At 40.8% G+C, this 12,435-nt stretch overlaps 1 protein-coding gene across 7 annotated transcripts in view; it reads left to right on the top strand.

Moving 5' to 3' along the window:
• The window catches only part of LOC139380731 (M-phase phosphoprotein 8-like), a 41,600-nt gene extending 35,635 nt beyond the window's left edge, over nucleotides 1-5,965 (top strand). For 2 of the 7 annotated variants that reach the window (XR_011628457.1, XR_011628460.1), the window contains exons 8-15: nucleotides 145-285; nucleotides 423-509; nucleotides 710-864; nucleotides 3,621-3,778; nucleotides 3,890-4,014; nucleotides 4,144-4,227; nucleotides 4,376-4,733; nucleotides 4,798-5,595. Coding sequence is in view for 2 of the 7 variants with exons in the window: in XM_071123711.1 (XP_070979812.1) it covers nucleotides 145-285; nucleotides 423-509; nucleotides 710-864; nucleotides 3,621-3,778; nucleotides 3,890-4,014; nucleotides 4,144-4,227; nucleotides 4,376-4,417 (792 nt within the window). In the remaining 5 variants the exon portion in view is untranslated. Of the gene's footprint in view, nucleotides 1-144; nucleotides 286-422; nucleotides 510-709; nucleotides 865-3,620; nucleotides 3,779-3,889; nucleotides 4,015-4,143; nucleotides 4,228-4,375 lie in introns of all 7 variants that reach the window. The other 5 variants (XR_011628459.1, XR_011628456.1, XR_011628458.1 and 2 more) reach the window with 5 other exon arrangements.
• The last annotated feature ends 6,470 nt before the right edge of the window (nucleotides 5,966-12,435 follow it).

Genomic DNA, 12,435 nt, shown 5'->3' with positions numbered 1-12,435 from the left:
ATTCTTTAAATAATTACACAGATACATTTGGATTGCTGCCCCCCTCCCCATAGTATTTGCTACCAGAGGCTTTGAAAAGCTTTGGTCGTCAGTAATGAAGGAGTCTGTGTGTGTGTGTGTTTGTGTGTCTGTTGCCTCCCACAGGACTCCAGCGGTATGTCCCTGAGTATGTTGGCAGCAGCAGGGGGACAGGATGACATCCTGAGGCTGCTGATAAAGAAGGGGGTGAAGGGGAACGGACGGCAGAAGAACGGCACCACTGCCCTAATGCACGCTGCAGAGAAGGTAACACAGAACAGACTGGTTTAAACCACCTTATTACAAGTACACACGTATACATTCCCCTTGTTTGTATGTTAAATGTCTGTTCTGCAATGTTTACTTACTAACTTAACCCGCTATCCTTTCATTTATCATTTCAGAACTTCCTGACCACAGTTGCGATCCTCCTGGAGGCAGGGTCCTACGTCAACGCTCAGACACTGGGAGGAGAGACGGCCCTGATGAAGGTACGGGGGAGGAGAAAAAAATAAGGGGGAAATGGGGGAGGTGAAGATAAATGCTGTGTTTAATTAGAACGCAACATCACCCCTAAAGCACATAGATGAACCTTGTCAATGACCCCTTTTTGTGAATAGCCTCATCTCTGCTAAAGTCGTATGTGACAGACTTATCGCTATAGTTCATTACCAGAGCCTTGGTTCTGTAGGCATGCAAGAGGGGTAATGCTGATGTGGTGCGCCTCCTACTGGAGTACGGAGCCGACTGCAACATCCTGTCCAAACACAAGAATACGGCCATGCACTTCGCCAAGGTCAGCAACAACCTGCTGGTGTATGAGCTCATCGAGGACCACATCAGCATGTGAGTGTTACTGCCACGTCACACACACTCTCACTCGCTCTTTGTAAACATATATGAATTGGTTTGTATAAGGTATATACAGCTAACTGACTAAATGAAGGAAAGGCCAACATTGTGTCTTAATAGGGCTTTGGTCCACCACAAGCTAGAACAGCTTCAATGCACCTTTGCATAGATTCTACAACTGTCTAAAACGGCCTTAGCAGCAATTGATGGCTTTTGCCCCCCAATAAAAAATGAATAGCCAATAAATAAAAATGTTGTTGGCGAAAATGACAGTGAGAAAAAAAATCCCATTGCAAAATAATGCTTTTTATTTATTGATGGAAATACCAGTTGATGTAAGTATATTTAACCATCATGCTTATTGGTCTATAGGTTAGTTTGCATAATTTAGTGGAATTAAATTGGCCTGTTAATTTTCATTAGTCGTCAAGTACCTTAGTTGTATTGAATAAATATCACAAGCACACAGCATACAGTAACTTTTTTTTGGGGGGGGGGGGGGGATTTCTTCTGCAGCTCCTCAGCTGGTTGCTGCTGGAGTAAAACATGCTTTTCATAGTGCAACAATTGTAAATGCAGTTGCGTGTTAAAAACAGTTTTGTTACTATTTTTTGTTCTCAACTGGTTTTTGATTACGTCCTTCCCATTCACAATTCAAGTACAGGCAACAGGTTTGCCACCCACCACTTTACCATGTGAGCTGGAGGCTGTATGCATTTTATTTTGTATTTTTATTGTTTTGAAACCTGAATGTTTTATTTCATATTATGAGGCATGTCTTACATTGCTTCAGTCAGTAGCCTATAGGCAAAATCCGACCATGGAAATGTGAAGGCAATTATTTTATAAAGACTTCATAGGCAGCACACGAGTTTCAAGTTTCGGGAAGGTTACAATTTATCCTACCATTTATACCGTTCTGCGTGTCAGTTGTGATTTTTGTGAAACAGTTTAATTTCAATAATAAAATTTTTGTTTCTCAAAATCATTGTCACATGGTTAATCATAAAAATCTGAATTCATATAATAAAAATCTTAAATTTAAAAGTCAAATAATGTGAGATCACCAGCCTCTGCCATATGGATACATTGATACACCGTGATCCATTGGCGGCTAAATAAATGAGTGTATGGAACTCATAGCCTATAGGAAAATACAGCAGTAGGACTATAACTCCCATTGCTCTTGCACACCGAGGAATAGTGATTATCGAGGGAAAAATTGTTGTAAAGATTTTTCAAGTTGCTTGCTGTGAGGTACTATAGTTTTAAAATACCAATGATGTTAAAAAACACTTTCCTACATTTCAGCGCAGCAGGCCAAGTACTTCTAAGCGTGCTCAGGCGCGCGCACTCCCTCAACATTATCAGGACAGAGAAACCAGACACATGCTCACATGAAGTACTCATTGCTCACATGAAGTACTCGTAACAAAAGTCAATGGAAAAAATGTACAAATCTCGTAAATAATGGTTATGAAATGAACCAAAACTTGTCCCACAAGTGTAGCAAGTTTTGAACTCTGTAAACAATGTTTCCACTCTGAGAATGAGTGATAAATTAATGTAACCAAATGACGGTACATTTACTACTGGTGACATATGTAATGGGGAATTTATTTTTAATTTTAAATAAAGGGCAAACAATTTACAAAATTAAACAGTGAATGCACAAGAATTGGCAGGAGACAGTTGAGCCATTCTGGAGAGACTCACCCATGTCTTCACCACACTCCCCTTCCTCTCAAAATGTTTAATTATATTCAAGACGCATTATCTTCAAACATATTTGTTCACTGACAGCCGAAACTCAATCAGCTAATCCTATTGCCACGTTCGCTGCCCAAATTGCGGGCTTCCCTATGAGCTTGTGATTTGAAACAATCCACAGCTTATGATCCTCCATTGTTCTGTGGCTAAGTCATGCTTTCTGGTGAAGTATTTTCAATTTGTATTGACAAATGTATTACCATTTACATCCCTATTGGACCTGCCGCTATGCCATTTTTCTCCTTTTATTTATTTGACCTTTTATTTAACTAGGCAAGTCGGTTAAGAACAAATTCTTACTTTCAATGATGGCCTAGGAACACTGGGTTAACTGCCTTGTTCAGGGGCAGATTGACAGATTATTATATTTTTTTTACATTGTCGGCTCGGGGATTCGATCTTTCGGTTACTAATCCAACGCTCTAACCACTAGGCTACCTGCCGCCCTCCTGTTCTATTGGTTTTGATATCAACTTTCTTTCGTTGTCCAGAAGCCAAAGGCATAATCCTAGTCATTAATGGTGGAAAACGCTGTCTCAGTTGCCGCTCCAGAATCTCCTATAAGTGTTTAATTGGGTTGAGATGTGGTGACTGAGATGGCCATGGCATATGGTTTACATCATTTTCATTGTTTCCAATCATACCTTGTGGATGGAGGCATTGTCATCCTATGGGGGCATTGCCATGGTAGCCAAAATAATGACCTGCCCAGCATTTTTACACATGACCCTATCATTATGGGATTAACTCAGGAACTGTGTGTGTGTGTGTGGAAGCACCTGCTTTCAATATACTTTGTGTCCCTCATTTTCTCAAGTGTTTCTATAATTTTGTCAGTTACCTGTATGTAACGGAGTTAAGATCCTATACTGTATCCTCACATACTGTTAGCAGCACAGTGACGCCGGTTACACACACAAATACACTTTTTTATTTTCTTTCTCTCACACATTCTCTCCCTCAATCACACACACACTCAGGTTGTCAAATGTGGCAGAGAACACTATCCGGGCGTACTTTGAGACTCGGCTGGCCCTGCTGGAGCCAGTGTTCCCTTTGGCGTGTCACAGACTGTGTGAGGGTCCAGACTTCTCCCTGGAGTTTGCCTACAAACTATCGCCTCACACACCTGGAGAGGGTAGGATACACGCACAAATGGTGCAAATCCCCTCCACACACTGTCTGGGTAGTGTTTAGGGAAAGCATTTCATCCCAACTAAATGTGTCTCCTCCCTCTCTCTCCATCCAGGCTCAGGCATCCTGCTCTTCATCTTCCATGCTAACTTCCTGAGTGAGATCACAGCCAGGCTGTGTGGGCCCTGCAGCGTCCACGCAGTGATACTCAACGACAAGTTCCAGCTGCCTATTTTCCTGGTGAGTGTCACTCTAGATCAGGAATACTCCAGGTCTAGAGATGTGGAGTAAAGGGCTGGTGTTCTGTTCTACCTGGAAGGTGACTGAGTCAGGTCACTCATCTTTTCCTCTTTCAATTACACCCCACAGGATAGTCACTTCATCTACTCATTCAGCCCAGTGCCAGGCATCAACAAACTCTTCATTCGCCTGGCAGAGTCACCTACAGCCAAGGTACACACACACACACACCCACCAGCAGAGTAACCTATGGCCATGGTGAGAGGGGCTCTAGGCCTAGTTACTGTAAAATACTCTGACAAGTTGTTGATCAATTACCTTTTATTAATACATTTGATTGATGGACTCTTTCTCTCCCCAGGTGAAGCTTCTCATCTGTGCATTCCGTGTTCAGCTACAGTGATATGTAGCACCTGCCACCTTCAGAGTTCGCAAGCTGTCTGAACTCAAAGTACAGCATGGAAGATTGCACATGAATCTTGTGTGTGTGTGTGTGTATGTATGCAATCACAACATGGAGAACAGTTTGAGCCACTCCAGGCTACCTTCAGATAAAGTTGTTGGACATTCAGCATCCACCCAGAGTTTGAGAGACTGTCTCTCTGGCATAGGATTAAAGGACAAGAACAGCATCTCAACCCTGTTCAATCATGTCTATTTATGTGTGTGCAATTAATAGTCTAACAGATGTGTGTGTGTGTGTGTGTGTGTGTGTGTGTGTGTGTGTGTGTGTGTGTGTGTGTGTGTGTGTGTGTGTGTGTGTGTGTGTGTGTGTGTGTTTAGGGGGACAATATCCTGATGTTTTGTTTGGGACCTGGGTGCTCTTGATGGCATCACAGGCAAGGAGTGAATGGAGATACTTTGGACCAAGTTAATGCTTTGCTCAATTAAACCATTTTAGACCTTTTTATATTTTTGAATAGAATTTTTGTAAATTTTGCCTTTCTGGAGTTGTCTACATTTTATGGTCTGTACATACACATGTGGGGTGTCATACATCTGAATGATTATTGTTGATTTAGGCACCTTTACCACTGTTGGAGTGGGTTAAATTCTAGTATGTACAGTACAAGACGCTTCAGATGTTAATTTACTAAAGGTCTAACATGACTCCTTAAGTGTGGAATCCTGTTTCTTGGGATGAAAGGAAACACATTCTGATGAATTATTTTGTCTAGAACTACATAAGAGCTTTCTAGAATGCATGATTTTAACTACTGGAACAAAATAGACATCCAGATCACTTGTAGTTGAAGTTGTTGTAATGACGATAATGCAGAGCACATCCTGGCTATGCCATGTCATTGTAGACGTATGATAAATCTAGGATAAACATCTACTGTAATATGAATAGGAATTGCCGTCCTTGTTTTTATAAGATGTTGGAATTAATTTGAGGATTCCTTCTGCCTTAATAGCCACATCATTGAAATCATTTCCCCTTTTTTGTCAACTGCTGTGCAAACTGTGGCAACAAAGTAAAATGGGGTATAATTCACAGAAGGATAAACATGTCTGTAGTTTTTTCTGTAGATTTGTCAATTGTCATTATGTAATTGAATTACATTACTGGTCTGTCAACATTTTTCTGATATTGTCTTTGTTTGTCTAATGTTGATACATTCAGTTTTACTTCAAACACTGCCATTTTACAAGAATCTCCATATGAACTCTATAACCCATCCTGGTTACAAGTACCCAAGAACCCTGGCTAACACACACACACATCTGCTAGTTGGTGTAGTGTCAGTGAGAAGATCAGGAACAGGTTCCAACATTAAATTATGCTGAAGACTAGGCTTAGTTCCAGAAAATAGTGAGATTTTATTTCTGTCTATGGTGTCTACCGGCATGATGTTTTCGCTGACATCTGACACCACGAGTCTGTCTCTATGATAAATTAAATGTACATATGTTTTCATATCATATTCATAAATGACTGTAAACAGAATGGGAATGTAAGGTAATTTGTTGAAGATGTTCCGAAGTCAGCCAACTACCAGCTGTCAGACAAACGGAACAAGAATGTTCTTTATTTCCTGAATGTCAAGTCGCCAATGGAAAGTCCCTAACATGAGAACAATAGTTTCTGTTTACCCCACACAGGGGAAAGCTCATACCATTACAAGTACACAGTTTGTATATCTGGTTTTCTCAGACCTATGAAATCTCTTCAAGGCCATAATGTATGGTACTGTAGGCATGGAAACAGAAAAGAGTAGTGCATTAGTAGGGGACATGCTTTTTAGGTTTTGCTTTTTCCAGTATTTCTAGCATTATCCACTAGTGTTGCTGCAGGTATAAAATCCTATGTTCTTTAATTGACACAAGCTGTCTTCAATCAATGAATTGTTGTGTGTTTGGTGGGCGGATGGCTAAGATGGTAAGTGCTATCGGGAATACTTGGGACGTCCCTAACCTTTACCCCCTACCCATTTTACATTTAAACTTCAGTGGGGTGGGGATGTCCAAAGGATCCCAGATAGCTAGGTTCATGGCCTGAGCCAGTGGAGTCATAGCTCTGCAAATCTTAAAGAGCAACTTCCCATAAAAAACTACTTTTCATTTAGAAAACCACCTATGTGGCATCGATATGAGTCATAAACATTTATTCTACTCTCAAAATTGACTCCAAAGTATAAATATGATAGTTTTGATCTTAGTTCGTCTCGTCCAAAATGGCAGCACAACATAAATTAAGGTTTGGTTTGTTTCAATCCTCCCCACAGCTGGCAGCACACAATTAATCATCAATTCGGAGTGCTGCTGCACCCGACCCAGTCGTAATGCCATGGTACATTTGGGTTGCCTATGAATATCCCTTTGGGGCTAGTTAGGGATTGTCTGTATATTACATAATGTACATGGGACAATATGTTAAAATTCCAATCGCTCCAAATTTCAATCACTTAACCTCAAACCAACTATCAATTGTACATGTACAAATATTGAAAGCATTTAATGAGACTAAAAGGTGTGCCACATGCAAATATTGTCTAATTAACCAGGTTTCCATCCAACCTTTTTAAACTTTACAAATGTTGACAAAACTAAATATGTTAGACAATATGTGATCTTTTTGTGTCTGTAAAATTAATTATGCGAGAAATATGCACAAGTATTTCAAAAGGTGTTTTTATGTGCACTGGGTCATCATGTACAGCCTTTTATCCACAAGTCAATTTGATGGAAACATCTCTGGTGGGAAAATGTGCATATGTTTTCATGGGGATTTTAGAATATTTGTATGAAAATCTGTCCCATTTGGATGGAAACCGAGCTATTTACACTAACTAGGTTTTCATCAAACATTTTTATGCAAGTAAAGTACATGTCGAATAATAAATGTCAGGACAGGCCTGATGGAAACAGCAATTTTGTCGGTAAACTTTCCAAATGTGAGGAAACAAAATACGCTAGATGAGGTGGGATCTTTTTGTGTCAGTAAAATGAATTATGTGAGAAACGTCAGTGGTAATGCTTTTAATGTGCAAATATTGATATAATAACCATCATATTGAGTAAACCTGAGGTCACGTGACGACGTGTGGTCTTCCCCCTACGACATGTTTTCATTTACGTCATTTAGCAGACGCTCTTATCCAGGAGAAATAAGGGTTAAGTGTCGTGCTCAAGGGCACAGCCAAATTGTTCACCTAGGTGGCTCAGGGTTCAAACAAGCAACCTTTCAGTTATTCTTAACCACTAGGCTACAAACCTCCCCTGACGGCTCAGGAAAGCATGCAGTTTATGATGTTACAGATGAAATAAGTTATGATGAACTTTACAGGGTGGTTAAAGTGCAAGGTGATGAGCTTGATGCTGCTTTCCAATAGACATCTTATTCTGGTGACATGATGATCAATGCTTGGCTACTGTTTGACAAATAAAAATAATTGTCCATAATAATCTCATTATGTAGGCTATACCTGCATGGTAGGAGCTACCACCCAAATTCGCTACATTGGTGTCAGAAGTGGGATGGCACCCATGAGAGCATCCAAGAGGCTGGTACACATGAGGGACTTGATATAGAGAAGTGTGGGGACACGCTCTCCCAAAGGGTGACACTGGCGCACTTTCAGAAACGTTTGTACCTAGCCTAGTACATCAAGAGGGTCAAACCACTTGGCGTAACGGTTAAGGTGTTGGCTTGACATTTCAGTAAGATGACATGTAGAAATGTAATGTATAGAGTTGACACAGGATTCTAATGTAATGTATAGACTTGACAGGTTTCAAGGACAGAAAATAGTATGTTCTACACCAGGTATTCCCCAGGGGAACACACAATGCCGTCGGGGGTACGCCAAATCAAATTTTGATTCACATTTTTTTCTTTTTTTATTTGTTCGTTTAAAAAAAAAAAAAACACATTTTCAAACAGTCCATTTATATTTTCCAAACGGGCTATACATTTGGGTGAGGTTTTTTACTCCCCTGAGTAGCCTCGTTTCACTGCCGAAAATACACTTAAACCATCTAGTGTTCAGAGAAATAACAGCACAATGTCAAAATATGGTAGTCTTTAACAATTAACATCCAATCACATTAACCGTTACACTCTTGCAGGAATTCCACTAACAGTCCGTATGTAGCCAAATGTAGCTGCTGCTCATTCCGTTTGCTTGAAAATGGATAAATGGTTAAAAAAATGAAAGTATAAAAACAACAGATACCATTAATAAGAAGGGGCTAGAAGCGTCTTATATGGTGAGCTACCGAGTGGCTAGGACAGGCAAGCCCCATACTATTGTGGAGGATTTAATTATTCCTGCTGCCGCGAATATGGCTGGAACAATGCTGGGGGTAAAGGCCAAAAAATCTATACAGACAATGCCTTCATCAAACAACACGGTTTCACGACGCATCAGTGACATGGCAGTGGATGCGTCGCATACAAGCCAGTGATTTCGATGCGTTACAGATGGATGAGTCAACAGACGTGGCAGGCCTGGCACAGCTCCTGGTATATGTCCGTTACATTTATGGGGGGTCAATTAAGGAAGACATCCTCTTCTGCAACCCACTGGAAACCAGGACAATAAGAGGATATTTTTAAAGTGCTGGACAGCTTTGTGACATCAAATGGACTTTGGTGGTCAAGATGTGTTGGTATTTGTATTGATGGCACAAAAGCCATGACAGGGAGACATAGTGGAGTGGTAATGTGCGTGCCAACAGTTGCTCCCGACGCCACTTGGGTACACTGCAGCATCCACCGAGAGGCTCTTGCTGCCAAGGGAATGCCTGACAACTTGAAAGACGTTTTGGAAAAATTGTTAACTTTGTTAAAGCAAGGCCCCTGAACTCTCGTGTATTTTCTGCACTATGCAATGATATGGGCGACCATGTAACGCTTTTACAACTTACCAAAGAGCGCTTGTTATTAAGGGGCAAAGTATTGACTTTTTTTTTTTTTTGAGAGACAAGCTTAAAGTTTTCTTTACTGACCATAATTTTCACTTGTCTGATCGCTTGCATGATGACGAGTTTCTCACACAACTGTCCTATCTGGGTGATGTTTTTTCTTGCCTGAGTGATCTGAAGCTAGGATTACAGGGACTCTCCGCAACTATATTCAATGTGTGGGACAAAATTTAGGCTATGATTAAGAAGTTGGAGCTCTTCTCTATCTGCATTAACAAGGACAACACATAGGTCTTTCCATAATTGTATGATTTTTTTGTGTGCAAATGAACTCAAGCTTATGGACAATGAATGTAAAATGTGACATAGCGAAGCACCTGAGTGAGTTGGGTGCGCAATTACGCAGGTACTTTCCCGAAGCGGATTACACAAACAACTGGATTCCTTATCCCTTTCATGCCCTGCCTCAAGTCCACTTACCGATACCTGAACAAGAGATCCTCATCGTAATTGCAACAAGCGGTTCTGTAAAAATTGAATTTAATCAGAAGCCACTGACAGATTTCTAGATTTGGCTGCACTCAGAGTATCCTGCCTTGGCAAATCGCGCTGTTAAGACACTGATGCCCTTTGCAACCACGTGCCTACAGTGCCTTGCGAAAGTATTCGGCCCCCTTGAACTTTGCGACCTTTTGCCACATTTCAGGCTTCAAACATAAAGATATAAAACTGTATTTTTTTGTGAAGAATCAACAACAAGTGGGACACAATCATGAAGTGGAACGAAATTTATTGGATATTTCAAACTTTTTTAACAAATCAAAAACTGAAAAATTGGGCGTGCAAAATTATTCAGCCCCTTTACTTTCAGTGCAGCAAACTCTCTCCAGAAGTTCAGTGAGGATCTCTGAATGATCCAATGTTGACCTAAATGACTAATGATGATAAATACAATCCACCTGTGTGTAATCAAGTCTCCGTATAAATGCACCTGCACTGTGATAGTCTCAGAGGTCCGTTAAAAGCGCAGAGAGCATCATGAAGAACAAGGAACACACCAGGCAGGTCCGAGATACTGTTGTGAAGAAGTTTAAAGCCGGATTTGGATACAAAAATATTTCCCAAGCTTTAAACATCCCAAGGAGCACTGTGCAAGCGATAATATTGAAATGGAAGGAGTATCAGACCACTGCAAATCTACAAGACCTGGCCTTCCCTCTAAACTTTCAGCTCATACAAGGAGAAGACTGATCAGAGATGCAGCCAAGAGGCCCATGATCACTCTGGAGGAACTGCAGAGATCTACAGCTGAGGTGGGAGACTCTGTCCATAGGACAACAATCAGTTGTATATTGCACAAATCTGGCCTTTATGGAAGAGTGGCAAGAAGAAAGCCATTTCTTAAAGATATCCATAAAAAGTGTTGTTTAAAGTTTGCCACACGCCACCTGGGAGACACACCAAACATGTGGAAGAAGGTGCTCTGGTCAGATGAAACCAAAATTGAACCTTTTGGCAACAATGCAAAACATTAAGTTTGGCGTAAAAGCAACACAGCTCATCACCCTGAACACACCATCCCCACTGTCAAACATGGTGGTGGCAGCATCATGGTTTGGGCCTGCTTTTCTTCAGCAGGGACAGGGAAGATGGTTAAAATTGATGGGAAGATGGATGGAGCCAAATACAGGACCATTCTGGAAGAAAACCTGATGGAGTCTGCAAAAGACCTGAGACTGGGATGGAGATTTGTCTTCCAACAAGACAATGATCCAAAACATAAAGCAAAATCTACAATGGAATGGTTCAAAAATAAACATATCCAGGTGTTGGAATGGCCAAGTCAAAGTCCAGACCTGAATCCAATCGAGAATCTGTGGAAAGAACTGATAACTGCTGTTCACAAATGCTCTCCATCCAACCTCACTGAGCTCGAGCTGTTTTGCAAGGAGGAATGGGAAAAAATGTCAGTCTCTCGATGTGCAAAACTGATAGAGACATACCCCAAGCGACTTACAGCTGTAATCGCAGCAAAAGGTGGCGCTACAAAGTATTAACTTAAGGGGGCTGAATAATTTTGCACGGCCAATTTTTCAGTTTTTGATTTGTTAAAAAAGTTTGAAATATCCAATAAATGTCGTTCCACTTCATGATTGTGTCCCACTTGTTGTTGATTCTTCACAAAAAAATACAGTTTTATATCTTTATGTTTGAAGCCTGAAATGTGGCAAAAGGTCGCAAAGTTCAAGGGGGCCGAATACTTTCGCAAGGCACTGTATGTGAGAGTGGATTCTCTGGCCTCACTAGGATGAAAACTAAATACAGGCACAGACTGTGTGTGAAAAATGATCTAAGACTGAGACTCTATCCAATACAACCCAACATTGCAGAGTTATGTGCATCCTTTCAAGCACACCCTTCTCATTAACCTGTGGTGAGTTATTCACAATTTTCAATGAACAAATAAGCTTGTATATGTAAGATGGTTAAATAAAGAGCAAAATTATTGTTTATTATTATATTATTATTTGTGCCCTGGTCCTATAAGAGCTCTTTGTCACTTCCCACGAGCCGGATTGTGACAAAAACTCACACTCATTCTTATGTTTAAGAAATGTATCGTATAGTGTGTGTGTAGCAGGCTTACAATGATGGCAAAAAACAACATTTGAAGGTGCGCTGACCCTGGTGCTAGAGGGGGTACGCAGCTGGAGGTTGAATGTTTGAAGGGGATCTGGACTATAAAAAGTTTGGGAACCACTGTTCTACACAATATATTTATATCTGAATGTCTTGTACCATTTCAATGTCCTGAACACGCTTCTGGATGGTCCTTTATCTCCACTTAATCAATGGAGTGTTCTTTGAGGACGAACAAAGATGGTGCGTTCCTCTGCCCAGGCGTTGCTGACTGATGATAGAACTTACAACTCCTGGATAGGTATTTTATGATGAGCTAACCACATATGTTATAGAAATCTGGTGCCCGATGACACAGTTGATGACGTAGCACATAACCATTGGTTGATGCAAGCAACGTCTGAGCAGGGG

The sequence above is a fragment of the Oncorhynchus clarkii genome, chromosome 22 (genome assembly GCF_045791955.1).
Source record: "Oncorhynchus clarkii lewisi isolate Uvic-CL-2024 chromosome 22, UVic_Ocla_1.0, whole genome shotgun sequence".
Classification (NCBI taxonomy): domain Eukaryota; kingdom Metazoa; phylum Chordata; class Actinopteri; order Salmoniformes; family Salmonidae; genus Oncorhynchus; species Oncorhynchus clarkii.
This window is presented reverse-complemented; position numbering and strand designations above follow the sequence as displayed.